General features: G+C 44.7%; 2 protein-coding genes across 3 annotated transcripts; one reads left to right on the forward strand and one right to left on the reverse strand.

Annotated features, from left to right (window-relative positions):
- Positions 1-9,378: 9,378 nt before the first annotated feature.
- On the forward strand, positions 9,379-22,371 carry TIMM17A (translocase of inner mitochondrial membrane 17A). Of its 2 annotated transcripts, XM_041726170.1 has the most exons (6): positions 9,379-9,483; positions 14,044-14,143; positions 14,268-14,331; positions 18,220-18,348; positions 19,226-19,336; positions 21,915-22,371. In XM_041726170.1, the coding sequence occupies exons 1-6, from the start codon at positions 9,458-9,460 to the stop codon at positions 21,998-22,000; spliced, it is 516 nt and encodes a 171-aa protein (XP_041582104.1). In that variant the 5' UTR covers positions 9,379-9,457; the 3' UTR covers positions 22,001-22,371. The 2 variants fall into 2 exon arrangements, with proteins under 2 accessions (XP_041582104.1, XP_041582111.1); XM_041726177.1 differs by lacking the exons at positions 18,220-18,348; positions 19,226-19,336; positions 21,915-22,371 and adding an exon at positions 17,989-18,065.
- LOC121473620 (60S ribosomal protein L17-like) lies at positions 10,585-11,937 on the reverse strand. Its single transcript, XM_041726158.1, has one exon. The coding sequence runs from the start codon at positions 11,421-11,423 to the stop codon at positions 10,752-10,754; it is 672 nt and encodes a 223-aa protein (XP_041582092.1). The 5' UTR covers positions 11,424-11,937; the 3' UTR covers positions 10,585-10,751.
- Positions 22,372-26,967: the final 4,596 nt, after the last annotated feature.

Here is a 26,967-nt window from a genome sequence, read left to right on the forward strand (position 1 = left end):
CCGGCAGGTGGCCACCCACGTATAAATCCAGAGCACGACTGAGGGTGTCTTCAGGGAAATATAATTCTGGGCTGTTGGGAGGGATACTATTGCAGCGGGTCTGGCATGTTTCATCCGAGGGCTTTCCACGGCTCATCCATCATGCCGCCTGCACAAGGCACAGAGACACCCAATCTCCTGCCCCCCCGCTCCTGCCACAAAATCCCTTCTAGAAGCCCTGGTGTAACCCATCAGGGTAGATGCTTCGATCTTTCCTGGCGTCTTTCCATCCTAAGCCAGAGAGAGACAGTCACCTGATCAGCATTTGCTGAGTCCAGGGATCGTCTGGGACAAAAACTTGGCCCTGCATTTAACGCCCACTAGTCCAGCTTTAGGTGAAGGCTGAGGAGGGGATGGCAGTGCCTGGCAGGACCGGGGTGCAGAGGCGAGGCCGGTGGCCCCAAGAGGAAGGGCTTGGACAATCCTGGGGGCTGTCCTTTGTATTTTTTTTAATCTTTATTTTTTAAAAGGTTATTTATTTATTTATTAGAGACACACGGAGAGAGGGGCAGAGACACAGGCAGAGGGAGAAGCAGGCCCCATGCAGGGAGCCCGGCGCAGGACTCGATCCCGGGACTCCAGGATCATGCCCAGGGCGGAAGGCGGCGCTGAACCTCTGAGCCCCCCGGGCTGCCCAGGGGCTGTCCTTTTTAAAAAGCAGTCCTTGTTCTGTCCCAGAGTCAGGAAGCACGTATTTATCGTATTTATCCAGGGCTTACTATGTGTCGGTTCTAAGGGCACGGCCTGGAACTAAAGATAGACAATCAGAGAGTCTGCCTGGCTCGGTCGGAGGAGCATCTGATTTTTGATCCCAGGATCCTGAGTTCAAGCCCCATGTCGGGTGTGGAACCTACTTAAGAGGATTGGTGTGCTCCCCGCCTTCCTGCAGCTTGCTTTCCGTCAGTGAAGATGGTTAATAAATAATTTCAAATAAGTCATTAAAAAATTATAAGCCTACAAAATGCCTTAAAAGAGAAGTACAGCGGCCATAAGGAAACACAACTAGGGGAGGCTGGAGAGCAAGATGTTTCCTAGTTCAGCCTGCAGGTATTGCTACTCAGGGGTCACGCGGTTGAAACGGGGCCAGCCATGGTACCAACCTTGTTTTTGTGCTGTTTTTTGTTTTTTTTTTTGTTTTTAAGATTTTGTTTATTTATTCCTGAGAAAGACAAAGAGAGAGAGGCAGAGACACAGGCAGAGGGAGAAGCAGGCTCCATGCAGGGAGCCTGATGCGGGACTCGATCCCGGGACCCCGGGGTCACGGCCTGAGCCGCAGGTGGACGCTCCACCGCTGAGCCAACCGGGCGCCCCCAAGGTACTAACCTTGTACGATTGTTGTGAACCTCAGGTTCAAACATGCACGTGAACCAGGCAGCTGCTATACCTGGTACGTGGCAAACACACAACGATTATAGTTGTTATAATCTTTTACCCAGTTATTTGCGATTATTTCCTCACTTCCTGGGTTCCTGTCTTCTCCCCCTCCCACCTCTTCTCTCATCTTTCTCTTTCTCTCCTTCAGCCCTAAGTACCTTCAACACACACGCCCCCTTTCTCACCTGGTTCTCACGCACGCACGCATTACTTAGCCACTGCCGCGTATATATAGCCTGCCCAGCGCTACGGCGTGAGAGACACAGAAATAATTACAACAGGCTTATTCCCTTGAAAATGTATAATTTATGGTGCAAAAATGAGTTATACTATAAGGCAAAGTAAAGCAAGACAGGTGCAAGCAGTTGTTAAGAGTCCAACTGAGGACGCGGTAGTTTTGCAGGGAGCAGGCAGGGTGGGCAGCCCAGGGGGTACGGCAGAGGACCTGAGCTGGCCTGAGGCGGGCTCCAGTTTGATGCGTCGGGTGGAAGGGATGCGTCCCGCACCTGCCAACAAGCCTCTAGCCCAACCCCACCTTGGGTCACTCAGTCTTCACTCTCTTCTCCGGCAGGAACTTTCTGGAAGAGGCATCATCTTCTGGGATCCCTGGCTCTGGAGCCGCCTTGGCCAACCTCTAGTCCCCAGCCCACTAAAAGCAGCTCTCTTTCCAGCTTCCAAAGATTTTTCTTTCTTAGGCTTTTTGCCAGTAATGTTCACTCCTCCCCCAAAAAGCAATCAGGGCCTGACTGCAAATAGCCGCCTTCCGCCCCCGGGGGCGGCCTTCTTTGTACCATGTGGTCCACGTGACCTTCCCTCTGGGTCCAGTGGTCTCTTCAGAAAATAAATCCACCACCTCCAAACCTCAAGGCGGGACTCAGGGCCTCCTAACCAGTGCTCCTGCACGTAAACCCTTGCATCTCGCCGCCTCGGGGCCGCAATTCAAAACAGGTTGCTTGGGGCGCCTGGGTGGCTCCTGGGTGCCTTTGGCTCAGGGCGTGATCCTCAAGTCCCGGATCGAGTCCCGCATCGGGCTCCTTGTGGGGAACCTGCTTCTCCCTCGTGTTTCTGCTTCTCTCTGTGTCTCTCAAAAATAAATAAATAACATCTTAAAAAAACAAACAAACAGGTCACTTTTCTGTTCCGACTCTGCCTGAAGCGTTCTGCTCCCTGGAGCCGCGGGGACTGTGGAGCGAGGAGCCCAGAGCCCAGGAGTACGGGCTCCTCCAGCCCCTGCAGTGAGGGACCGCTGCCCGCCCACTCGGTGGCCGGCAAGAATTGTCCAGGCTTCGAATCCACTTCCACCTGAAGCATTTACGTCTCGCGTGCCGGGGCATCCTGGCATAGCCTCTCCCCTGTGCTAGAACGAAGGGGAAGGGAAGGGAGGGAGGGAGGCCTCCAATCTCCCAGCCAAATGGGTGGTGGTAGTGGCAGTGGGCACAGGGAACCGCAACCAGTGTAAGTGATGCTTAGGGTGGTCTTACCTGGCCCGGGTGACCAGGAAAGGCCCACTTGCAGGGGCAGAGGGTGGCAGGATGGTATAGCAGGTAAGACCACGGGCTCTGGAGGCCAGTGACGTGGGCTCAAATCTCAGATGTGCGACCTTCAGTAAGTTATTTGACCTCTCTGAGGCTTAGGAGCCCCAAGTGGGGAATGAAGACATTAAAAGTACCTGCCCCCCCCACCAAAAAAAATAAATAAAAGATAAAAGTACCTGCCCAAAGAGAAAAAAAGGACCCGACTGCCCAGGGTCACAGAGTTATTAAATAGATTAAATAACATAATGTGTGCTACGCACGTAATGGCATCAGACACGTTGTCAGCACTCAATATACTGGCAGTCCATATGGAATCACGCTTCTTCTAGGGGAAGCTGGAAGTTTTTCGAGAGCAGCCGACTTTGTCTCTGGAAGCAAGACGCTGGCCTGGTCCAGCAGTCCCGGCGTGAGTGGAGATGGGCAGAGGGGAGCTCTGAGGCAGCGCAGACGAATGTCCCCCTGGAAGGAGAGCAAGGGGGAGGGCGAGACGGTAGAGGCAAGAGATTGCCCCCCCAACCCTCACCCTGGCTGAATCCTCTTTGCCCAGCAGAGAGGTGCCAGTCACAGACTGTGATCCCAAACCCAAGAGCCGGCTCTACCGTGAGCTTCACTTGTCCACGCCAATTTGAGATTCTCAATGACGGGACCAGGCAGGACTGGGCATTTGGAGCCGCGTCCGTGGCCTGTGACTCGGAGGTAGACAAAACCCTTTAGGACCCCCCCTAAGCCCTGGCTCAGTGGAGCTCGGCCTGCGTGGGTCCAGGAGGCCTGCAGGTGCGGAGTGATTCGGAGGTGCACATTCTGAAAATGTCCATCCCCCTTCCTTCATGGCTTGGGTCTGTGGAGAAAGAAGCATTCTTGGTTCTTTTTTTTTTTTTTTTTTTTTAATTTTATTTATTTATGATAGTCACAGAGAGAGAGAGAGAGAGAGAGAGAGGCAGAGACACAGGCAGAGGGAGAAGCAGGCTCCATGCACCGGGAGCCCGACGTGGGATTCGATCCCGGGTCTCCAGGATCGCGCCCTGGGCCAAAGGCAGGTGCCAAACCGCTGCGCTATCCAGGGATCCCCATTCTTGGTTCTTTTTCTCACTTGTGGTTTATTCTCTTGCACACTCCCCGCAGAAGCTATTTCAGGCCTGCTCCTCACCCTATGACCTCACTGCATCCTTCTAGAATGAAGTCCTTCAGCTGTACGAATAAAGGAGATAAAGCTGCAGTAAGTCTTCACTGCCCTGGAAGGGAAACAAATCTGGTCCAAGGAGGGGAGGAGACATCTCAGCCTGTGTTACCCTGTGATCGGGTCTGCTTCCAGAGGAAGTCCCGGTCCAGCGCTCCCAGGCCGTTGGCTTCTGTGAACGTTCTTGAAAGGAGCGTCTGAGGGAAGTTAGTTCTTAACGCTTAGATGTGTGGACGCCTGAGATCCAGGAAGCGCAGCCTCCTGACGCAGCTTGGCTTCCCGTCTTGCTTCTTGGTCATTCTCCACGTCTTCGGCCCTAGAACTTGATCCCCCCCCCCTTTTTTTTTTAAGATTTTATTTATTTACTCATGAGAGACACAGAGAGAGAGGCGGAGACACAGGCAGAGGGAGAAGCAGGCCCCATGCAGGGAGCCCGACACAGGGCTCCGGGGTCTCCAGGATCACGCCCTGGGCCGGAGGCGGCGCTAACCGCTGAGCCCCCCAGGCTGCCCCGAGCTTGATCCCTTGATACAGCTTCGTTCTCGCCGCTCTGCCGGTCTACTCTGCCGGGGACCAGCTCCCCGCCCGGGGCAGCGCCTGTGCCTTCCTGCCCACACGCAGTTGCCGCCATCCCCTCTACTCTATCGCCTGACTTTCTCTCCACCGATCAAAATCTGAGCATTCCTCAGGCTGCGGCTCACATGCCAGCTTGTCACGCACATTTCGTGAGCGCACTCGGGCCCCAGGGCTCCCTCTCTCCTCCCAGCGCCTCTAGCGCTTACCGCGTTGTGTCACACATTTTGGCATTTTTATGATTTTGACCCAACTATTTCCCCAGAGTGCATTCTTTCTCTCCAAATACATATCGAGGACCCTGAGGGCAGCAAGCACGCCGATATTTTGTGTCCTCTCTCCACCCTAACCCTAAAGCTAAGGACAATCCTGAGCACAGAGTAAGGGTCTTAGAGTTCGCTTGGGTTAGACTCCCTCTGGTTTCTCTTGGTTCAGCATCACCCGCGCACCCTGGGTATCTATCAAACGGCCCCTCGCCAATCTTAGGCTTTATCAGTGGCCCCCCCCTAAGAACGGTCTGACCGTACAAGAGTGGAGGATGAATAAGAGCTGACTGTGGGGCATGACTAATTGTGGGGTAGAAAATGACTTCCGAGTGGGAAAGAAGGCACCAGTGCTCCTGCCACACTTGGCTACTTCATCCAGGCGGTTTCTTGGGGCGCGAGGGACCATCTCCCGTTCTTTGCCTTCTTCCTCACCTTGAGCTCACCTTCCTTTCCCCTAATAGGAAAATCTCACAGCAAAACTGGCCCGAGTCACAGTTTCTTTAGTTCTACATGGAGCTATTTTCCCCAAAGCAATACTCAGAGGACCCGGATCACAGGGGGTTCCGGCAACAGCCTCCGGTGGGGCCCAGAGAACTAACTTTCACCAACACACCCCGCTGTGTTGAGTCACTAGTTCAAACTCCCCTCACCTTTATTATGACTTTTCTCTCAAGGACCCTTTCTCCTTCCTCCCATCATTCCTTCATGTCTTTTTTTTTCCTTCCTTCATGTCTTTGACCTTCTCAAGGACCCCCCACTCCTTCCTCCCATCAGTCCTTCATGTCTTTTTTTTTTTCCTTCCTTCATGTCTTTGACCTTCTCAAGGACCCCCTACTCCTTCCTCCCGTCAGTCCTTCATGTCTTTTTTTTTTCCTTCCTTCATGTCTTTGACCTTCTCAAGGACCCCCCACTCCTTCCTCCCGTCAGTCCTTCATGTCTTTGACCTTCTCTCAAGGACCCCCTACTCCTTCCTCCCGTCAGTCCTTCATGTCTTTTTTTTTTCCTTCCTTCATGTCTTTGACCTTCTCAAGGACCCCCTACTCCTTTCTCCCATCATTCCTTCATGTCTTTGACCTTCTCAAGGACCCCCTACTCCTTCCTCCCATCAGTCCTTCATGTCTTTGACCTTCTCAAGGACCCCCCCACTCCTTCCTCCCGTCATTCCTTCATGTCTTTGACCTTCTCAAGGACCCCCTACTTCTTTCTCCCATCATTCCTTCATGTCTTTGACCATTCTTTCAGTGAGGGCCACGGCAGTTCCTTAGGCTTCTTCCAGACCCACTAGGAGATTGGAGTATCTACTTCTTTTCTTCCAAAACGTTTATTCACTCAGATGGAAAGGGATATTTTTTAGGGAGGGTGACATCTTTCTTCTCTAGCCCACAAAGGCTAAGCCCAAGGCCTGGCCCAGCCAAAAAACATCCCATTACACATACCCTGTTAGCTGTTGCAGTTAAAGGAAAGCAAAGAGTGAGAAGTCTAAGGATACTTGCTGGCCATCTGAGCAGCGCCCCTCAGAACAGCGAGGGACCCCTCAAGGACCCTTTCTCCCATCATTCCTTCATGTCTTTGACCTTCTCTCAAGGATCCCTTGAGGAGTAGGGGCCCTTGAGAAAAGGTCAAGGACCCGAGACTCATTCTCGCATAGGGACTGTTGGCATGAAGTGAGCTGGGTAACCACAGCCTACAGTCCGGCCCTCAGCTTTGCAAACTCACAACCTAAGTATTATCACCATCCCTGGTGATTGATTTGATTCAAAAGAACCCAGCTCACAGGAGGCAGGTGCATAAACTAGTGTAACTACCACGTGCACAAGAATAGTTTTGAGCACAGGCCAGGAAATTCTCTCTTAAAGGAACATCTATCCAGAAACCAAATAACAGTCAGAAGACTGCAGAACGAATATGGACGAATCGCAAAAGAGGTAGCTAGAGCTAAGGAGTATTTCACTTGGGTCCTGGTGAGACCAGGAAAAAATATCTTTGCCCCATGAGAATGCCAATCTCGAGTTACTGAAATATTCATACCCAGTAGGCCTGGAGTGCTAACTATCAAATTCTTGCTCTCTGGCTCCTCTTGTTGCCCATCTCCCACATTCTCTCTTCAGCCTGTACAATTAATTAGATTTAAAGGTTTTTAATTACAGTCACATTCCAAAGAAAGACTTCTTGGACTTTACACATCCAAATCAGATGACTAGAGCGAACCGTTCTTTTCACATAAAGAAACATGTCACCGACGATCTTCAGTTCAGTGGAGGGTTCGGCGTTATCTGCTTATTTTTCAAGACCCTGAGGGTACCCCCCTGTTCACTGCAGTTCCCTATGGACTGCACTAACTTTTCCCATTAAATAAACAAATGTATATTTTATTTTATTTATTTTTTTATGGTAGTTGTATTTTTAATTTTTCAAGGAGCCTCCATACTGTTTTCCATGCTGGCTGCACCAGTTTACGTTCCCACCAGTGACGCACCATGGTTCTCTTGTTGCCACGTACTTGTTATTTCTTGTCTATTTGGTAGTAGCCATTCTGACAAAAAGAAGGTGGTAGCTCAGGGCAGCCCGGGTGGCCCAGCGGTTTAGCACCGCCTTCAGCCCAGGCCGTGATCCCGTGGTCCCGGGATCGAGTCCTGCACTGGGCTCCCTGCGTGGAACCTGCTTCTCCCTCTGCCTGTGTTTCTGCCTCTCTCTCTGTGTCTCTCATGAGTAAATAAATAGAATCTTAAAAAAAAAAAAAAAAAAGAAGGTGGTATCTGATTATTGAGTTGCATTTTCCTAATGATGAGTGATGTTGAGCATCTTCAGTGTCGCCATCTGTACGTCTTTTTTGGAAAAATGTCTCTTCAGTCCCTCTGCCAATTTTTATTTATTTACTTTTGTATATATTTTTTTATTGGAGTTCGACAACATAGAGCATAACACCCAGTGCTCCTCCCGGCAAGTGCCCCCCCTTAAGTGCCCGTCACCCAGTCACCCTGTCCCCCTGCCCACCTCCCTTTCCACCACCCCTTGTTCCTTTCCCAGAGTCAGGAGTCTCTCATGTCCTGTCTCCCTTTCTGATATTTCCCACTCATTGTCTCTCCTTTCCCCTATGATCCCTTTTACTATTTTTTATATTCCCCAAATGAATGAGACCACATAATATTTGTCCTTCTCTGACGGATTGACTTCACTCAGCATAATACCCTCCAGTTCCATCCACGCCGAAGCAAACGGTGGGTATTCACGCCTCCTGATGGCTGAGGAATACTCCATTGCAAACATATATTTTAAAGTCAATCTCAAAAGTAAGGAACGGAGGAGAGTTCCTTCAGCGGACGTCCCGTGACCGAGGTTTTGTTGACTGTCAGCTAAAAGAGGTCGGTGGCTCCCATCCTTCTGGCCTCCTCTTTTCTGAGCCAAACGCCCACCCGGCACATCTTCTGGTGATGTCTTTTGGAGCGTGGCCTGGAGGAGGGTCTGCGGTCCTCGTCCCTTCGATGGAGGGCCCCAAACCGGTCACAGCACTCAAAGGTGGCCCAGGTAAGTCCAGTTGGAAACATTCATGGGGATCCCCGGGGGGGGGGGGGGGGCTCAGCAGGTGAGCATCTGCCTGCGGCCTAGGTCGTGACCCGGGGTCACCCATCAGGTCCCACGCCAGGCTCCGTGCATGGAGCCTGCTTCTCCCTCGGCCTGGGTCTCGGTTTCTCTGTGTGTCTCATGAATAAATAATTAAAATCTTAAAAAAAAAAAAGGGGGATCCCTGGGTGGCTCAGCAGTTTAGCGCCTGCCTTTGGCCCAGGCGGTGACCCTGGGGTCCTGGAATCGAGTCCCACGTCGGGCTCCCGGTGCATGGAGCCTGCTTCTCCCTCTGCCTGTGTCTCTGCCTCTCTCTCTCTCTCTCTATGTCTATAATAAATAAATAAATAAAATCTTTAAAAAAAAATCTTAAAAAAAAAAAAAAAAAGCACTTATGGAAGGTCGGCGCTGTGACGAGGGCCTGACACCGGCTGCCCGGCTCCGGCTCTGCTCCGCCGAGCTGGTGACAGCTTCAGGAACCACAGCGAATTAGCGGAGATTAATGCCCAGGTAGCAGCCAAGGTGGTAAAAAAAAAAAAAAAAAAAAAAAAAAAAAGAAAGAAAAAAAAATTAAAAGAAAAGCACTTAGGACGTCTGGTGAGCCCTAGCGGAATGCCGCGCGGCTCATCCCATCTCAGCCCGAGTCCGGGCCGCCCGGACCCCAGGCCACCGGGTCGCCCCCGGGTCGCGCGGCCCAAGCCCGGAGCCCAGACCCGCAGCCTCCGCAGTGGGGGTGGGGGGGGTGGGGACCTGGGCGGGGCCAGCTCTGCCGGCAGCGTCGCTGCCCCGCCCCCTCGCTGCTCCCATTGGTTGCAGGGAAAAACGTCAAGCCAATCCACACACACTGTAGCGCCCTCCTCTGAGGTCACTTCCGCCGCCGGGGTCAGGCTCCGCCCAGCTGGCCCGGCATCCCTCGCGCCGGCGGAGTCAAGATGGAGGAGTACGCGAGGGAGCCCTGGTGAGTCTGCCCCGCGCGCTTGCCTTGCGCCCGCCCTGTGGGCCGGTGGTGCCGGTGCCCCGCCGCCGGGGGCCGGGACGTGCTGGCTGAGCTCAGTCGCAGGCCTGCCGGCGCGGCGTGGGTGGCCGCCAACAGCCGGCGCGCTGGCGACCTTGCTTCGGGCGCGGGGCTCGCCGGGGCGCCCTGTGCCCGCCGCGGGGGAGGGGACCGTGGGCCTCGCAAGGCGGTGCTCGGGGCCGTGCTGGGGCCGAGCAGAGGCTCCCCGGCGGCGGAGCTTGGGGCCCTGCCTTGGGGGCTGCCTGCGGGGCAGAAGGCGCTGCGGGCGGGGGCGCTCGCCGAGGGCCGTGGGCGGGAATCCGCGCCCCGGGTCAGTGTCGGGCCAGGCCCCCTGCTCGCCGCTTTACAGGTTCCAGGCGTGGAAGCGTGATGGGCCCCCCCAGGGCGTGGCCCCGGGGTCCTGGGTTCAGTCCTGCGTGGGCGCCTGCGTCCCGCTCTGCCCGTGTCGCTGCCCCTCCCCCCTCTCTGTGTCTCGCATGGAAAAATACATAAAATCTTAAAAAAAAAAAAAAAATAGTTCCCGAAGCTCGCAGTTGCTGTCAGAAGTCTCAGGTTGTCCAAATTTAAGGTCTCCCGGGGTGGGGGGGGGGGCGTAAGAGAGAAATCAAGTCTTGCTGTTTGGGTTAACCGCCTGGGTTACGGTGTTAGAGCGAAAGCCCAGATGCCCTCAACCTGTGGAAGTGCCTAGGACCTGACCATCGGCAGCCATGTTACCTGCCTTGTGCCCTTTTTTAAAGATTTTACTTATTTATTCATGAGAGAGACACAGAGAGATAGAGGCAGAGACACAGGCAGAGGGAGAAGCAGGAGCCCGACGCGGGATTTGATTCCAGGACCCCGGGGTCACGGCCTGGGCCAAAGGCAGGCGCTAAACCGCTGAGCCACCCAGGGATCCCCCCCCCTTTTTTTTTTTAAGATTTTATTTATTTATTCATGAGAGAGAGAGAGAGAGAGAGAGAGAGAGAGGCAGAGACACAGCAGAGGGAGAAGCAGGCTCCATGCAGGGAGCCCGACGTGGGACTCCATCCCGGGTCTCCAGGATCGCGCCCTGGGCCCAAGGCAGGTGCCAAACCGCTGAGCCACCCAGGCTGTTCCCCCCCGCCCCCCTTTTTTTTAAATCCCTCAAACGGGCTACAGCACATGTTTCAGCACCTTCTGGCTCTTTAGAATCACCAAACGTAACGTAAGGATCTCTCCTCCCAAATCAGTGCTTACATATGCAGAATTCGGCTCGCTGCAGACTTGTCATCAGCTGCTGTTGGATGTGACATAATGACACAGGCAGGCAGGAGGCTGAATCTTTTTTTTTTATTCTGTGCAGAATTTACTCCCGGGGCCGTAAGTTTTTGTTTCTTCTGTTTCTCCTGGGATATCTTTTTCTTCTGTGCAACCTCCTCTTCTGGTTTAGGAACAATCTGCTCTTTTTCAGTAAGAATCCTCTCGATGTGGCAGGGAGAGCTCATGTGTGGGTTAATCCGGCCGTGAGCCCTGCAGGTTCTACGTGGCATCTTGGGGGCTTTGTTCACCTGGATGTGCTCAATGACCAGAGAATCTACATCAAAACCCTTAAGTTCAGCATTACTCTCTGCATTTTTAAACATGTGCAGTAAAAATTCAGCACTCTTTTTGGGCCACCGACCCTGTATCCAGCCCCACTGTTTGGCCTGCGCACACCTACCAACTCCACCGTTGTAGCGACGGAATGGCACACGCTGCTTCTGTAAAGTGACATCTTTCAGATGCTTGGTGGCTTTTCGAATATGCATACCCTTGATGGCCTGGGCAGTTTCACGTGTGTTCTTCTTAAAGTGAACACGAAGATTTGGACCTCTCAACTTGCATGATTTTGTAGGGTTTTTTGGGTCCAGCAAGTAGCGAACCATCTCCAGAGGTCACCTCAGGCCGCTCATAGGAAGAGGAAGCGAGGCTGAATTTTTTTGACTTTGTTGAGTTAAAGATGTCATAAGAATAATGAGTTTTCATTCACTGATTAGGTGGTCCCTTTCTCTGAGTACGTATGTCCTGAAGCAATACAGTCAATTGTCTGGTTGGTTTTGTAGTCAAAACTGCTTTAATCTTCTGCACTGCCCTGTTTGGTAAGAGCGTTTTCTCAAGTCCACCAGCCTCAAACTACAAGCATCTCTTTCCTCCCCGCACACCACCCCACCTCTAAACAGGTACACCATATGCGTATTGTCACTATCTTACGTGACATCCTTAATGCCTTTTATAATAGCTTTCCAATTGCTCTCCTTCCCTCCAGCCCACTTTAATACATCATATGGACTTAATCTTTCTAAATACTTCCTTTTAGGGGTGTCTGGGTGGCTCAGTCAGGTCTGTCTTCAGCTCAGGTCATGATCCCAGGGTCCGGAACTGAGCCCTACGGTATCCCGGGGCTCCCTGCTAAGTGAGGAATCTGCTTCTCCCTCTCCCTCTCTGCCTCCCCGTTTGTGTGTGCTCTCTCAGATAAATGAAAAAATCTTTTAAAAAATAAATACTTCCTCTTACCATATGTTTCTTTTAAAAAACCCACAGTCTGTGTGACCTAATGGGAAGGATTTGGAACTTTGGAGTCCTAGATTTTGTATTTAAATTGTACTAATTACGGGCAGCCCTGGTGGCACAGCGGTTTAGCGCCACCTGCAGCCCAGGGTGTAATCCTGGAGAGACCTGGGATCGAGTCCCACGTTGGGCTCCCTGCGTGGAGCCTGCTTCTCCCTCTGCCTTTGTCTCTGCCTCTCTCTCTCTGTGTCTCTCATGAATAAATAAATAAAATTTAAAAATAAAAAAAATTGTGCTAATTACTACCTATATGATCTTGGGCGAATTAATCTGTCAGAGCCTCTACTCGTGTAAAATGGAGGAGACAGGAATACCCTTTTTTGCAAAGTTAAAAGCTTAGAGATTCTATCAGAGAATAACCTAACTTTCTTGAAAATCATAGGTCTTGGTCTTGTTTGCATGAAGGCACCTAAAACATAGTTCATACTTAATAAATGATAACTTAATTGCATTGTTACTTGTTTTCTATTACTTGTATTTGTCTAGTATTTCCATTCTTTTAGAGTCTAGCTTCAACCTTTTGTGTAGCTCATTACTTCTCTGCAGGAACATTTTGATTTAGCCAGAGTTTGTGCAGAAACTATTTCCGTCTTGCCTTTACTTTGGACATCTCTCTTGGAATACTCTGGCTGTCTTCTGATCTGCATCCTGCTGTTCTTTACCGATTTTTTTAATCCCGAACCAATAAGATCATGTGGACTAGATCTTTTAGTTACTGGCCCACCACTCAGAGGGAGTCGCTAATTCATTTCCTTTGTGTTTTATAGTTCCTATTAGTGTTTCTACCATTTTAAAGAAATTTTCCTAATCCTTTTTAGTGTCTAAGCTCTGTTGCTTAAACTGTTAAAGTGAAATCAAGTCACCTTGAACTATATAGACTCTGATTCAGTAGGTTCTGGGTAAAGTCTTGAGAGTCTGCAGGTCGGTGAAACTGAGGTGTTTCTGATTCTGCTTTTAAGCTTGCCAAAAAGCAAGGCCTTGCTATCAGCAAGGCCCCAAAGCATCCTGCTGACACTTGGAGTATGTGCATAAGATACTCCGTACAGTCATTCCTCATTTGTATTATACTTGAGTATGTTTTGACTGCAAGGTTTTGTATTCCTATCCACCAAAATCAGAAATTACTCGTTCAAATTCTCCAGCAGCAATTACACTGAATTCACATGTTTACTTGAGTGAGTAGATTGCTCATAGGCTCATTATATAGTGTTTGACCCTTGAGACTAGATCAAAGAAATAGCTTTTATTTGTAGTGGGTTTAAAATGAAATTAACCATTGACAAACTTTTTTTAAACCAGATTCCTAGAATAGTAGTTCTGTTATGGTCACATTATTCAGATTTCATTGTGTTGTACAGTTAGGTTGCTACATTTGCAAGCTGGGTTTACAGTTATTGGAGAATAGAGTATTCCAGTGTGTTAAATGGACCTAATACAAACTAAAATTCTAAGTGCTAACTGGGACTTAGTAAACACGGGAAGAATTTCAGATTTCAAAAAATTATTAAATTTGTCTCCCCCTGTCCTTGTTGAATCTTCATTTTTGGGAGTCTCAACTTTAAATTTTGCTGTAGCTGGAGAGCTTACTTTGATCTTTGGAGATTGGATCAACATTGATTATAACATAATTTCTACATTTGTTTATTTGCTTTTGTGCAATGCCCAACTGTTAGTGAATGCACTGATTTTTAAATGAAAATTAAGTACTGTTAACAGTAGGGAGTTAAAGCCAGTTCCATTCCTTATGGCTTAGAGCTGAATAGATATGGATACATTCAGAATCCTTTTTCTATGTCTAAATGTTTATTTTATTGGTTGCAGTGGGCCCTGAATTGGAATCTGTTGCATTCCTTACTGTATTAGCAAAGAAAATTTTACGGTTTATGGATGAAAAATGCAGTCATCTCTTTCTCTCTCTTTCTTTTCCCCTGTTCTTAGCCCTTGGCGAATTGTGGATGATTGTGGTGGGGCCTTTACGATGGGTACCATAGGTGGCGGTATCTTTCAAGCAATCAAAGGTTTTCGCAATTCTCCAGTGGTAAGTAGGTGAATGGTCTTATTTTACCATCACTTGAAATCTGGATTTGGTAATATCACTGGTGACCATATCATTGGGCTGGAAATGTATTGTACTTCTACTATTTTTCGTTGCTTCTCTATAGGGAGTAAACCACAGACTACGAGGGAGTTTAACAGCTATTAAAACCAGGGCTCCACAGTTGGGAGGTAAGCAGAATTTTTCTTTTTTTTTTTTTTTTTTAGAATTTTTCTTTTTTTTTTTTTTTTTTAGAATTTTTCCATTTGTACTTCAGACTGTCTTCTCTTATTTGTTTGAAGATGAAGCTCTGTTTGTTTTTTTTTTTCTTCTGTTTTAGTTTATACCAATTAGTGATTTTAGTTCAGTCTAACGGCTTATTAGAAATTACTGTCTCTGTAAGATCTTCTTGATTTATGGTTTATTCAGAAAGTTAACTGGAACTGCTACATCGATTCATTTGAAAACTTTCATCTCTGTCCTCCCAGCACTTGGTGGTATTTTTGTTTTGTTTTGTTTTTGTTTTCTCCTCTTATCCAAAAAGAAGATAGTGTGTTTAAAGCTTAGGTTTGTGAGAGTCAGGAGTGATAGTTTCTGGGGTGATATAAAGCTGAAGAGAATGTGATCTGAAGGATTGGCATTTCATGAGAGAGAAACTGATGATGCTGCTCAGGCTTCTCTCCAAGTTTAGGTTTTATGTTGTGCAGAGGTCAATAAAAATTTGAAAAGAATTCATGACACTTTTTAAACTTGGTTACTTAGAAGTTGGGAGAAGAGAGATGATAAAAAAAAGCTTGGAGGCTATGTTCATTTACAGAGATACAGTCAGATTGGAGACCATGTAGAACACATGAAAAAGACTAAGTACTTTTAGTCATCTCCTAGTAAATTTATGTCAGAAGAAATAGTCCTGTCTTTGTTTTTTGGTTTTTTTTTTCCTGTCTTTGTTTTTAGCATATTTTTCTTTGGAAGACTAGCTAAGGGTTGCCATTTATCGAATGCTTGCTATGTGCTAAGCACTCTCCTAAGTGTTTTACAGCTTTATTTTAATCCTTAGAATAACACAGGAGATAAGTATTATTATCCCCATTTTCCAGATGAGGAAATTGAAGCTCTGAGAGCTGAAGTGATGGTATATCTTTTTCCTTTTCTTTCCTCTGTAATAATTATACCCCTTGGAAGGTAAACAGTGACTGATTTTTCTTTGCTTTAATGGTTACCATGTTGTTCAAGAATGATAAATAGTATTAAAGCACATGTCAGGGAACCCTGGGTGGCGCAGCGGTTTGGCGCCTGCCTTTGGCCCAGGGCGCGATCCTGGAGACCTGGGATCGAATCCCACGTTGGGCTCCTGGTGCATGGAGCCTGCTTCTCCCTCTGCCTGTGTCTCTGCCTCTCTCTCTCTCTGTGTGACTATCATTAAAAAAAAAAAAGCACATATCAAATCCTGAATGCCCAATAGAAGCAGAAGTCATTCAAATTTTTATATGTCTTTTAAGAGGCTGCTTCTATCATAATAGGATTTTTCAGTGGATTGAAAAACCAACCAGGTAATGTCACAGCTAAGAGGAGCTTAAGGAGACATGACCACTAAATGTAATTTGGTATCCTGGAACAGAAAATGTCATAAAAACTAAAGAAATCTGAATTAAGTGTGGACTTCACTTAATACTGTATTGATTTTGTGTCATTAATTGTGCAAATGCACCATGGAAATGTAAGATGTTTAGAAATTGGTGAAACTGGATGTGGGATATATGGGAATTTTGTACTATCTTCACAGCTTTTCTGTAACTCTAAAACTATTCTAAAATAATCAGGGTGAAATAGAAGAAAAGTAAGTTGTGGTATGAGTGAATTGGGATCATTTATTTCAAATCCTTGGGATTGGCTTTTTTTAAGGAAACCATTGAGAAATCTTTATGGTGTCTTTTTAAAAAATACTGGGATATCTTTAAAAAGGTGTGTGTGTGGGGGCACCTGGGTGGCTTAGTTGGTTAGGTATCTGACTGGCTCAGATCATGATCTCACGGTTCTGGGATCCAACCCTACATTGGGATCCCTGCTTAGTGGGGAGTCTGCTTCTGCCTTTGCCCCTCCCCTCTTCTCCTGTTTTCTCTCAGCTTTCTCTTTCTCAAATAAAATCTTTAAAAATAAATGAACAAAAATAAAAATACTGGGACGACATTTTCAGTTTAATTCACTGAGCATTTATGAGCTTTTTCCAGTAAAAATCCAGGGGACAGGCAGCATCGAAAAATCGTAGTTGTATCCTGAAGAGTCTTATATTTTCATAAGGGAAATTTCTTGGGGGCTTTGGACACATACTCATTATTCTTCAAGCATCTTTTGCTTTTTGGAACAAGATATTCCAGGCTCACCTGGTACTTTCCCTGCCCCAGCCACAGAGTCAGCTATTTCTCCAAAGAGCTGTGGTTCCTTTTAGTTGAGAATAGTATTTAGAAGCCAAAATCTGGGCACGAAGCGTATCATTGCTATTGGGGTGTTGATCCCAGACCTTTGTAATAGAGCTAACCACAACAAACATATATACCCACATTTATATCTGTGTTTATACATACATGTTAAAAATCATGAGCTCACATCAAGACCTCAATTCCCAGTCTAGCCTCATAGGGTTTATTCTTACCTTCTCCCTTTTTATATGAATACCTCCATCCTTGTCCTGCTTGGGCTGTGGCACCCTACACCAGGCCGCCCCTTTCACATGGATGCATTCAACTCAGTGCCAGGCCGTCCTTCCTTGAGAACCCTTCTTACCCTGCTTGGACTCAAACTGATTCTCATCAGTAACCAGAGCTTACTCTGGCAGTTATTCTTGGAGGATGGGCAGGTTTCAGACTTGTGAGGGAGTGGGAGAGTCTTGTTAGAGGAATTTAGTGAGGTAATTCTAATATACCTGGGCATCAGATATCTCCCGGGGCATAGATTTACTGAGTTAGAGGAAAGAACTAGCTTATTTTTATGTAGTATGTGGTATCTAGTGTTGGACCAGAAACGAGGGCTTGTGCTGTACTTTAATTGGTTATATCTACTAGATTTAATAGATATGTGAGAACTGGCAAAGAATTCTGGTGATGATCTGGTTTTGACATTTAGTGGAACCCAGTGTGCTGCCCTTACTAACATATCCCTACTATTTTGAGATTTCAGGGGGTAAAGAATAAAGTGACTAGGGCTCTTCTGGGCAATTTTTCTATAATCATAATAAATATAACAACTCTTTATACTGTGCAGGTTGTGTGCACTCATGATAGAGGGTTTGGATAATAAAGCAGGCGTGAATAAATGGAAGTGCTGTGTCATGTCACCCAGAGATGGTGATGATTAAAATCTTGAGGTTGTTTTTCTACATTTTGTGTGTACTTGTATAAGTGTATGTTTGGGTGTTTTTTATTTGACAAAATTGTTAATGTGTTTAGAGGAGTTTAAGTGCCAAATAATTTGATTTAGTGTTTAGTTTAATACTCGAGGAATAAAGGATAGAAATAAGAGAGGAAAGGTAATTTCTCTCCCCTTGATGTTCCATAATTCTATTTGTATCATCTGTTAGCCACTTTAGTACATATTGGCTTACACCTAAAATACATTCTAGGACAGCTGGATTTTTTTTGTATCCCTGTTGATTTTCAGAGTATATATAGCTTAGTGACACTTAATGGAAAAAAGAAGAATAGAGATAAGGTAGAGCTATAAAAGAAAAGGAGACAGAGGGAAGAAGTAGGGTGGCTTTGTTGTGTTTATTTCTTTTTAAACAGAGATACTTGGTTCTGAAAGGGAGATTTGTATTTAGCCTGACTCTTCTAGGCCTGGCTTATTTCTTTTAGGCTTTGGGCCATTGCTAATTTTCCAGCTGATATAATACAACCCACGCTTTATTGAGAAGATAAGTATCTTGACTTTTGTTCAGCGCTTATCCAATTTTGTGTTTGCATGTATTTGTTTGGAGTGTGGGAGTTTTAAAAACATAGAGTTGTTATTTAAATTTATTTTTTAGCTGTAATATTTTAAATATAAGATGAAAAAAATGAAATTTCTTTTGTTTTTAAATAAAATAGGTAGCTTTGCAGTTTGGGGAGGTTTATTTTCCATGATTGACTGCAGTATGGTTCAAGTCAGAGGGAAAGAAGATCCCTGGAACTCCATCACAAGTGGTGCCTTAACAGGAGCCATACTGGCAGCAAGAAGTAAGCAATCATTACAAACTAGTAGAAGCAAGACTTTTTAAAAACCTTACCGGTCTTAACTTAGTGGTATCTGTAATACATAAAACTGAGCACTGTTTAATTTAGTATAGCATGAATATATATGGTGATTTGGGGTAAAAATAAGAGTATCTATTCCTTTGGAATGTTTGAGAATGAGAGAGCATGGGGTTCTGATCTATACAGTGGTTAAGAGCAGTTCAGGTTCAGGTTCTGCCATTTACTAGTGTGTGACTGGGCAGTTTGCCAAATTTCTTGTGTCATAGTTTCCTCATTGGTACTCTGGAGTTAATAATCCTACCTGCCATGTAGCATTGTTATGAGTAAAGAGCTTAGAACCACCTTCTGGATCTCTGGGACAGAAAGCAATCCAGAATTTTGGGGGAATTTAGTGGTTTAGGCCAAGGATCAGCAAACTTTTTCTGTAAAGGGCCAGATGGTAAGTATTTAAGACTTTCTGGACTGTGAGGTCTTTGTCAAGTACTCAGCTTTACAACTCTAACATGAAAGCAGCCATCGATTATATGTAGAAGAATGAGCATGACTGTGCTAATAAGACTTCACATAAACAGACAGTGGGCTGGATTTGACCTAAGGGCCTTAGAAAATAGAGGTTTCTATTTTCTATCTCCCTCTAACCAATGCAGGGGAAGACACAGAGGCCTCCTGGCTCTTTCTCTGAGGGGCTGTGGCTCTCTAAGGTCTGCTGTCTTCCCCTGTTTGTTGACACCTGGTTTTAGTCACTGAGAAAGGGGTTTGGGAATGTGGGTAGCATGTAGCCGTATGGACAGCTGTTTACTAAGTCTTTTATTAAACTAGTTTTCTACTAAAGTAATCTCTTTGTTATTAATGTATTCAGATGGACCAGTGGCTATGGTTGGGTCAGCTGCGATGGGTGGCATTCTCCTAGCTTTAATTGAAGGAGCTGGTATCTTGTTGACAAGATTTGCCTCTGCACAGTTTCCCAATGGTGAGTCTTCCTGTTTACTACCATATCTCAAATACTGGAATGCCCTCTTGATGTTTAGAGAAAACCTAGCTTTCTGCTAAAACGTGGTGGTTTGTGATTTCTACATTTGCCATGGTTTATGAGGGTTATGATAATAGGCCCTGATTCTATTTGAAAAGGTGGATGTGGATACAATTATTGTGTTTAACCACAGTAACCAAAATGCTTTGGTTAGATAGTTTGCTATTGATCTTTCTTACAGTTCTTAGGTTTTACCGGTGCTCATGTGCTTATTCTTAGAAATTACCAGTTATTTTAGAGGGGCTTGAAAAAGATCGATCCTTGCAGATGTGTAACAATAATGGTAGTTCGTCAGCAACCTCTTAACTATACATGTATGTGCCAGGCACTGGACAGGATGCTGGGATATAGTGGTAAATAAGGACTTTAATTCCTGTGGGAGAAGACCAACTGACATGTTAACAGATAAATGAGATTTCATTGTGTTGCTTGCTTTGGAGAGAATGAAATAGAGTGGAAGAAAGTGGCTATGTTTGAGAAATCACTAGGGTTGGCAGGGAAATTTTTTTGAGAAGTTGGTAAAATAATTTGTTGCTAATTGTTCCTCTTAACCGATGTATAGGGAAAAGTTAAATTGTGGGCAAGGTGATCGTTACATGGTCATGAAATACCTGCTCAGCTGTTAAATTGTGCACCTTCTGGTAACTGCAGAAAACTTCTGTTGCCTGTAAAGAGCCAACATTCCCTTTGTCTATAGAGGGGCAATATTCCTTGATATTGGAAGGAAGCAGAAAGATAATCATGAAGATTTTAATAGGAAAAATTTGACCTGGCATTTGGGGAAGGAAATATGCAGAATAGCGACACATGTTGAAAATTATTTTTGGAGCTTGGAAAAGATTCAGCATAGAGTTAGGAACAGATCATAGCTCCTGGTTTGATATGATTTCCCTGAGGCACCTAGCAAGAGATTCAGTGTCTTTTTGGCACAGTTGTCAAACACTACACTGCTCAGTAGGGGCCAGGGATGATCTAGGGACCTCCTGGATCCTCTCAACTTCTGTTCTTATTTTTTGATCATTTAATAATCTTCTGAGTTAATAATCTTCTGATGTGCATTTTCTAATTTTGCTTTTTAATTTGTTTGTACCACTTTCCTGTAGAAGATTTCACATAAAACATCAGAAAAGTTTCGTTTTTCCAGAAGTTCAGAGACTGATATAACAAAAACACGAGTTACATTGCCTATTTAACTTCTTTTTTTAAGTAGGTTCTTTGCCAAGCTTGGGGCTTGAACTCATGACCCCAAGGTCAATCATGTTCTACTGACTGAGCTAGCCAGGCACCCAAGTTACATTGTCTTGTAGAAATTAGTCTTGGTTATTTTGCTTTAGCATTTTTTCCTGGAGAAAAATCTTTAAAAGATAGTGCATTTTATTTGAGACAGGAGATGTGTTTCTGAAAAGCTGTTTTGGGGAGAAATCTTTGAAGAGTTCAACTATTTTTCTAGTTGACATGAAAAAGTTTTTAAAAATGAAAAAAATGAGGTAAAACTGTACCTAAGTAATAAAGGTTATCTTCAGTTTATCTGTTTCACCCAGTATTTTCTCTAGTTTTCTGAAAAGAACAGATAATGCTTTTGTAGTGAAAAAAAAAAATCATTGGATTGAAGCATTGGAAAGCTTCGGGGAATTTTACCACTGCCCTCTTTGTCTCTTTACAGTTGTTTTAGTCTGCTTTAGTTTCCTTGAGGAAAATAGTTGTGATTATTCCCATAAAAGTCTTTTTTTTTTTTTTTTTTTAGAACCACATTTTTTTGGAGCGCGTGGGTGGCTTAGTCAGTTAAGCATCCAACTCTTGGTTTCAGCTCCGGTCTTGATCTCTGGGTTATGAGATTGAGCCCCATGTCCATCTCCTTGCCCAGCCCAGAGTCTGCTTAAGTCTCTCTCTCTCTCTCTCTCCCCCCCCCACTCCCTGCCCCACTCAGTCTCTCTTTCAAATAAATAAATCTTCTTAATAAAAAAACAACCATTTTTTTTATTAGTTTACAGGCCCTCTCATCCTTTGAAAACTAAAAATTACAAGACTTTGTTCTACAGCAAGCTAGGGGATGTCTTCCCTTTTCAGAATTCATTCTCTATTTAATTGGCTGTATAAACTGGATTACTGATTTCTCTTAAAACATGACTAAGGTACTTAAACTTTGTGAAAATAATTTTAAATAGCTACTGAAAAATATGTCAAGAGGTGTGAGATTCTTCTCATCTTCGTAGCAGCTTGTTACAGCAATTATTTTAAAAACTTGAATTCACTTCTTGCTATAATTAATCCATCTGACTTTCCTGGCATAACAGTGGAGAGCTGTTCATTCTGGAGCATAAGGGAAGCCAGGCTGTCATGTTCTACCAAATTTGGAGGCACTCTCATGAGAATTAGGCCGTAGAGATTTCAGAGGACAGCTCTAAGGTAGCAAGCATGTTATTTTTATTGAGTTGACGATTTATTCTCTACAAAAACTTGTTCTTTTTAATTATAATATTCAGGTGGTTTTTAAGATGCTTTTCTTTCTTAATTGCAGGTCCTCAATTTGCTGAAGACCCCTCTCAGTTGCCTTCAGCCCAGTTACCATCCTCACCTTTTGGAGACTATCGACAATACCAATAGGACTTCTTTCCCAGGATTTCTTTAACAGAATGAGCTGTAGTTCAAGAAGGAATTTCAGAAGATAAGTTACAGTCTGTTTTTAAAACCATAGGTGGGACAGCTATAGCCAAATAGGCTTTGAAGAGACATTTAGCTCTTTTTTCTATTTAAAAGAACATTTGGGGGGGGGATGTTAAAAGACAATACATTTATTTATTCACACGTGGATTGCATTTGTGATAAAAATAAATGTCTAATATCTGTAAAAGAAAATATAATAAATGCTTAGAAGATGAAGGACCAAAGGGCAAATCAAGAGTGACCATCATTTTCTTGGGGATTTCTCTGCCTGGTTTTGTGTGTCCTGTCAAACAATAAAAAACTAGAACTTGCTTTTTCTTTTAAGATAAGTTGTAGAGTTCTACTCTTCATTCTCAAATATTCAAATAACGCAAAGTTGAATGTTGAATATTGCATGTTTTATAGTTAGGCTCTCGTCTCACTTGAAGTAAAATATGTATGAGAAGAATTATGCACAGTTAACATGGATCATTTCTCAGTAAATACTTTATGGATTGAGGGTTAAAATACCCTTTACTTTGAAAGTAAAATATGGTATTTCTTGGTTTTGAAGATGTCAGATGTAAAACTTTCTTTACCTTTGAGGCTCCTGTGTTGTTTTTTTTTTTTTTAAGGATTTACTTATTTATTTAGAGAGCCAGGGTGTAGGGGCAGAAGGAGAGGGAGAGAGAATCCCAAGCAGACTCTGTGCTGAGCATGGAGCCCAACACGGGGCTCGATCCCACAACCCTGAGATCATGACCCAAGCTGAAATCAAGAGTCAGACGCTCAATCAACTGAGCCACCCAGGCACCTCTCCTGTGTCTTGGTTCTTGATCATCACCATCCGCACCAGAAACAACTTCTTGCAATTCTACCCAATTCTGTATGAGAAGAATTCATGGAGGGTATAGTAGCCCTGGAAAAGTTTGGTGTTTATTGTGTGCTTAAAAATAAAATGTATGCTGATTTTAGTATTCCAAGTCCCCAGAAGCTATTCTTCATAAAGGGTGTGATTTGGGGTCTGATTGGGCCTGGAAAATGGATTAGCATTTCAGAATAGGCCATTTTTCTGCTTGTATTGGAAATGACATGTGGCCTTACAGAAGGCAGGAGGCTATTACCCATTTGCCTACGTCTGTGTGAAATGGAGAACAAATCCATGTAGCTGTGGTGAACACACATTTATCTTTTGGCCCAATGCCATACACATGGTAAGCATGTAATCACTAATTGTGATCTGATCTTTTGTATCTGGTATAAAATACTATTTATGCTTTAACCATTTGTAAGTACAGAGTTCACTGACATTTAAATACAGTCCAATATTGTATAGTCATCACAATTATGTATATCCAAAACTTTTTCATTATCACCAACATAAATTCTGTACCCATTGAACAATAGCTTCTCATTCTACCCTTCCCCCAGGGCCCTGGCATCCACAGTCCTGCTTCCTGTCTCTGAATTTGCCTACTAGGTATCTCTTATAAGTGAAATCATACAGTGTTTGTCCTTTGTCTTATTTCACTTAGCATAGTGTTTAAAGGTCCATTTATGTTGTAACATATGCAAAAATTTCTTTTTTGGGGGTGGCTGATTATTCCATTGTATGTATATACCACGTTTTATTTACGCATCCATTGAGGGATGTTTGGGTTGCTTCCACCTTTTGACTATTGTGAATACTGCTGTGAACATGGGTTAGTCCCTGCTTACAGTTCTTTAGGATGTATGTATACCTAGGAGTAATCCAGTGGATTACTGGGGCACGTGGTAGTACTATGTTTAACTTTGGGAAGAACCACCGAACTTCTCCACAGCAGCTGCACCATTTTATGTTCCCACCAGCAATGCACAAGGGCTCTAGTTTCTCCACATCCTTGCCAACATTTATTTTCCTTTTAAAAAAATTATAGCCACCCTAGTATGTGTGAAGTGGTATCTCGGGCTGAATTTACAGTCTTCCTAATGACATGTGGTACTGTGCTTATTGGCCACTTGTGTATCATCTTTGGAGATTTGTATTTAAGTCTGTAGCTCTGACTTTCACGAGTACAAGGACATGTCTATCGAAAGAGCAATTCAAAGCTGAGGACGTGTTGAATTGCGTACAGTCCTCAAAGTCTCCTACATTCCTTCTCTTAAATGGTGTATCAGTTTGGAAAATAAGTTCCTTTCTTAGGAGTTCTGATTCTTTTAAGATTGTGTATATGTGATGCTTGCTGATATGTTTTTGTCATTTTATGGGTTAACTCTGGAATCTTCAACTCAGTATATCTGAAGCAAGCCTTAGTTACAGGTGAATTTCTGGAATTAGTGAAGTAGAGAAAAAATTTGAAAAAGATGGAAAACCAGTTATTTTTAAAGAATTTTACTTTTTTAAATTATTTTTTTTAGAGGAGGGGCTACAGAAGGCGAAGGAGAGAGAATCTTAAGCAGAATCGACACCCAGCACAGAGCCTGACTTGGGGCTCAAATTCATGACCCTAAGATCATGACCTGAGCCTAAATCACGAGTCGGATATTTAACCAACCGAGTCACCCAGGTGCCCCAAAGAGAAGAATTTCAAATTTTATTCCACTGTCTGCAGGACACTAGATCGAATAAAACCTTGCCAGTATGTTCCCCAGGCTTCCTGCCTCTCTCCTCCTCAGTTGATATCCCCCTTACTCTTTACCTCTTGCGGTTAGGAGAGGCTTTGCTCTTGTGGAAAAGGCGTTCTACCTTTAATGCTAGAGCCTGGCTTGAGGGCAGTGGTTCAGACTTCTCTGGAGATGAGAGGTAGAGAAAGAAGGTGTAAAATGGGGAAAACAAACTTTATTCCTTTATTTTTCTGTTTGAAACCACACGGAGCATCTGTGGTGTTCCTGGCACAGGTGTTTTGTAACAACCCAAGAGCTTCTGTGCTGTTTCCTCAGCCTGCCCCTCCTCTTTGCTGGCTCATTCCCAGCTCGGGTGCCTTCCCTGCAGTCTAGCGGGAGTGCTCGGATCGAGCCCAGGTCTTTCCCTATGTGTTGTCACACTCAGCACAGTAGGAGGAGATTGCCAGGGGAGTTTTACAGGGAACACTCATGCCTGCCACCTAGTTTCTATTAATCTTTTTCAATTGTAGCAAACAATAGAAAACTAGGTTTAGATTTTATTCTATTTTTATTTTTAAAGATTTTTACTTATTTATTCATGAGAGACACAGAGAGAAAGAGAGGCAGAGACACAGGCAGAGAGGGAGCAGCAGGCTCCATGCAGGGAGCCCGATGTGGGACGTGATCCCGGGTCTCCAGGATCAGGCCCTGGGCTGAAGGCGGTGCTAAACCACTGAGCCACCAGGGCTGCCGTAGGTTTAGATTTTATTTTATTTATTTATTTTTTTTTTGGTTTAGATTTTAATAAACGTCTTAAAACGCCGACTTGAAGTTTGTAATAAATATTTTAAAACTAATTTTGGTATACTAAAGTAGAGCCCAGAATAAGAGCTAAAATAACCAAGTTGTTTTAATGATCACAATAAATAATTGGAGAAAGAAGCAGACAGAGAGGGGGGTTTCTCCCTAGGTCTTTCCTGGAATAATGGAGTGAGTTGCTCAGTTTCAAGGTTGAAATGCCCATCTGAAAGATCCCATCTGCTCTGCCATTTTTGATGAGTCTCTGACAGTTGGTGTGAAATTGGCATGTGATCATTTCTGAGTCAGGGTTTGGAAGACGTGCGGGTACAGCTGCATCTACTACTGAAAGCGCGTCTGTTTCATAGATGAAATGTCTGCAGTTCCGAAAGCGTGGTCATAGCTCCACCCTGTGGTGTGCTAGTCCCCGTTAAAGCTGTCTCCATTCTCTGATCTCCCTGTGGGTCAGCACACTACACGCAGCCTGTGTTTGTAACTCGCCGGAACACGGCCACGTCCTGCCACGTTTGTGCTGTGGCTGCGCTCTTGCTTCGATGGCAGAGTAGACTAACGGTAAGAAAGACGGGCCTGCAGCCAGCACGAGAGAGGCAGGATTGAGTCTCAGTAGCTGCTACAATTGAGCTTCTTGAGGACAGGAATGCATTTCGTAATAGGTACTTGTTAAATATTGAGCGAATGAGCAAATTACAAACAGATGTGTCTGTACCCAATTTAAAAGTCTGAAACGTTTCAAAGAAGTTCTTATGAGATATTTCAGGCACACAAATGTAATTTTAAACATACTCATGTGCCATCCATGTTGCCCGAGAAAGAAAACCTGCATCAGGCAGTTGAAGCCTCTTGTGTGTGGCCCCCTGATTCCATTCACCCACCTCCCCACAGGAATCAGCTATTATCCTGAATTTGATTATTGGCATTACCATGTATTTATTTTTAATTGATCACTTTAATCTGAGACAATTTTAGATTTACAGAGAAATCGCAGAAATAGAATTTCAGTATACTTTTTGTGCTGCTTTCCTTTATGTTTTTTTTCTTTTTTTTTTTTTCCTTTATGTTTTAACATCTGACATGACCGTAACACCACGACCAAAACTAAGACATTCACATTGGTCATATTAACTAAACTATAGACTCTCTTTGAATCTCATCAGTTTTTTTCTGTAATTTCCTTTTTCTGTTTCAGGATCTAGTACACAATGCCAAATTCTATTTGTCGTCCGGTCTCCTTAATCTCTTCCAACTTATGACAATTTCTCAGTCTTTCCTTGTTTGTGATGATATTTTTGTTTGTGAGGATACTGTTATTTTGAAGAAACCCTCAGTTTGCATTTGTCTAGTGTTTTCCCAAGGTTATGCATTATTAGAAAGGACAGCACACAGATCTGCCTTCTCAGTGCATCTTGTCAGGGGGCAGATGATGTCTGTATTTATTACTGGTGATGCTGACGTCGATCACTTGATTAAGGAGGTATCTGCTGGCTTTCTCCACTGTAAAATTACCACTTTCCTCTTGGTAATAA

This window comes from Vulpes lagopus, chromosome 1, assembly GCF_018345385.1.
Source record: "Vulpes lagopus strain Blue_001 chromosome 1, ASM1834538v1, whole genome shotgun sequence".
Lineage (NCBI taxonomy): Eukaryota > Metazoa > Chordata > Mammalia > Carnivora > Canidae > Vulpes > Vulpes lagopus.

Bases quoted from the DNA above. Each gene is read 5' to 3' on its own strand.
- TIMM17A (XM_041726170.1), top strand. From the start codon at position 9,458: ATGGAGGAGTACGCGAGGGAGCCCTG. The intron at 14,332-18,219 runs GTAAGCAGAATT...TAAATAAAATAG, and splicing joins CAGGGCTCCACAGTTGGGAG to GTAGCTTTGCAGTTTGGGGA. The intron at 19,337-21,914 runs GTGAGTCTTCCT...TCTTAATTGCAG, and splicing joins CTCTGCACAGTTTCCCAATG to GTCCTCAATTTGCTGAAGAC.
- LOC121473620 (XM_041726158.1), bottom strand. From the start codon at position 11,423: ATGGTTCGCTACTTGCTGGACCCAAAAAACCCTACAAAATCATGCAAG.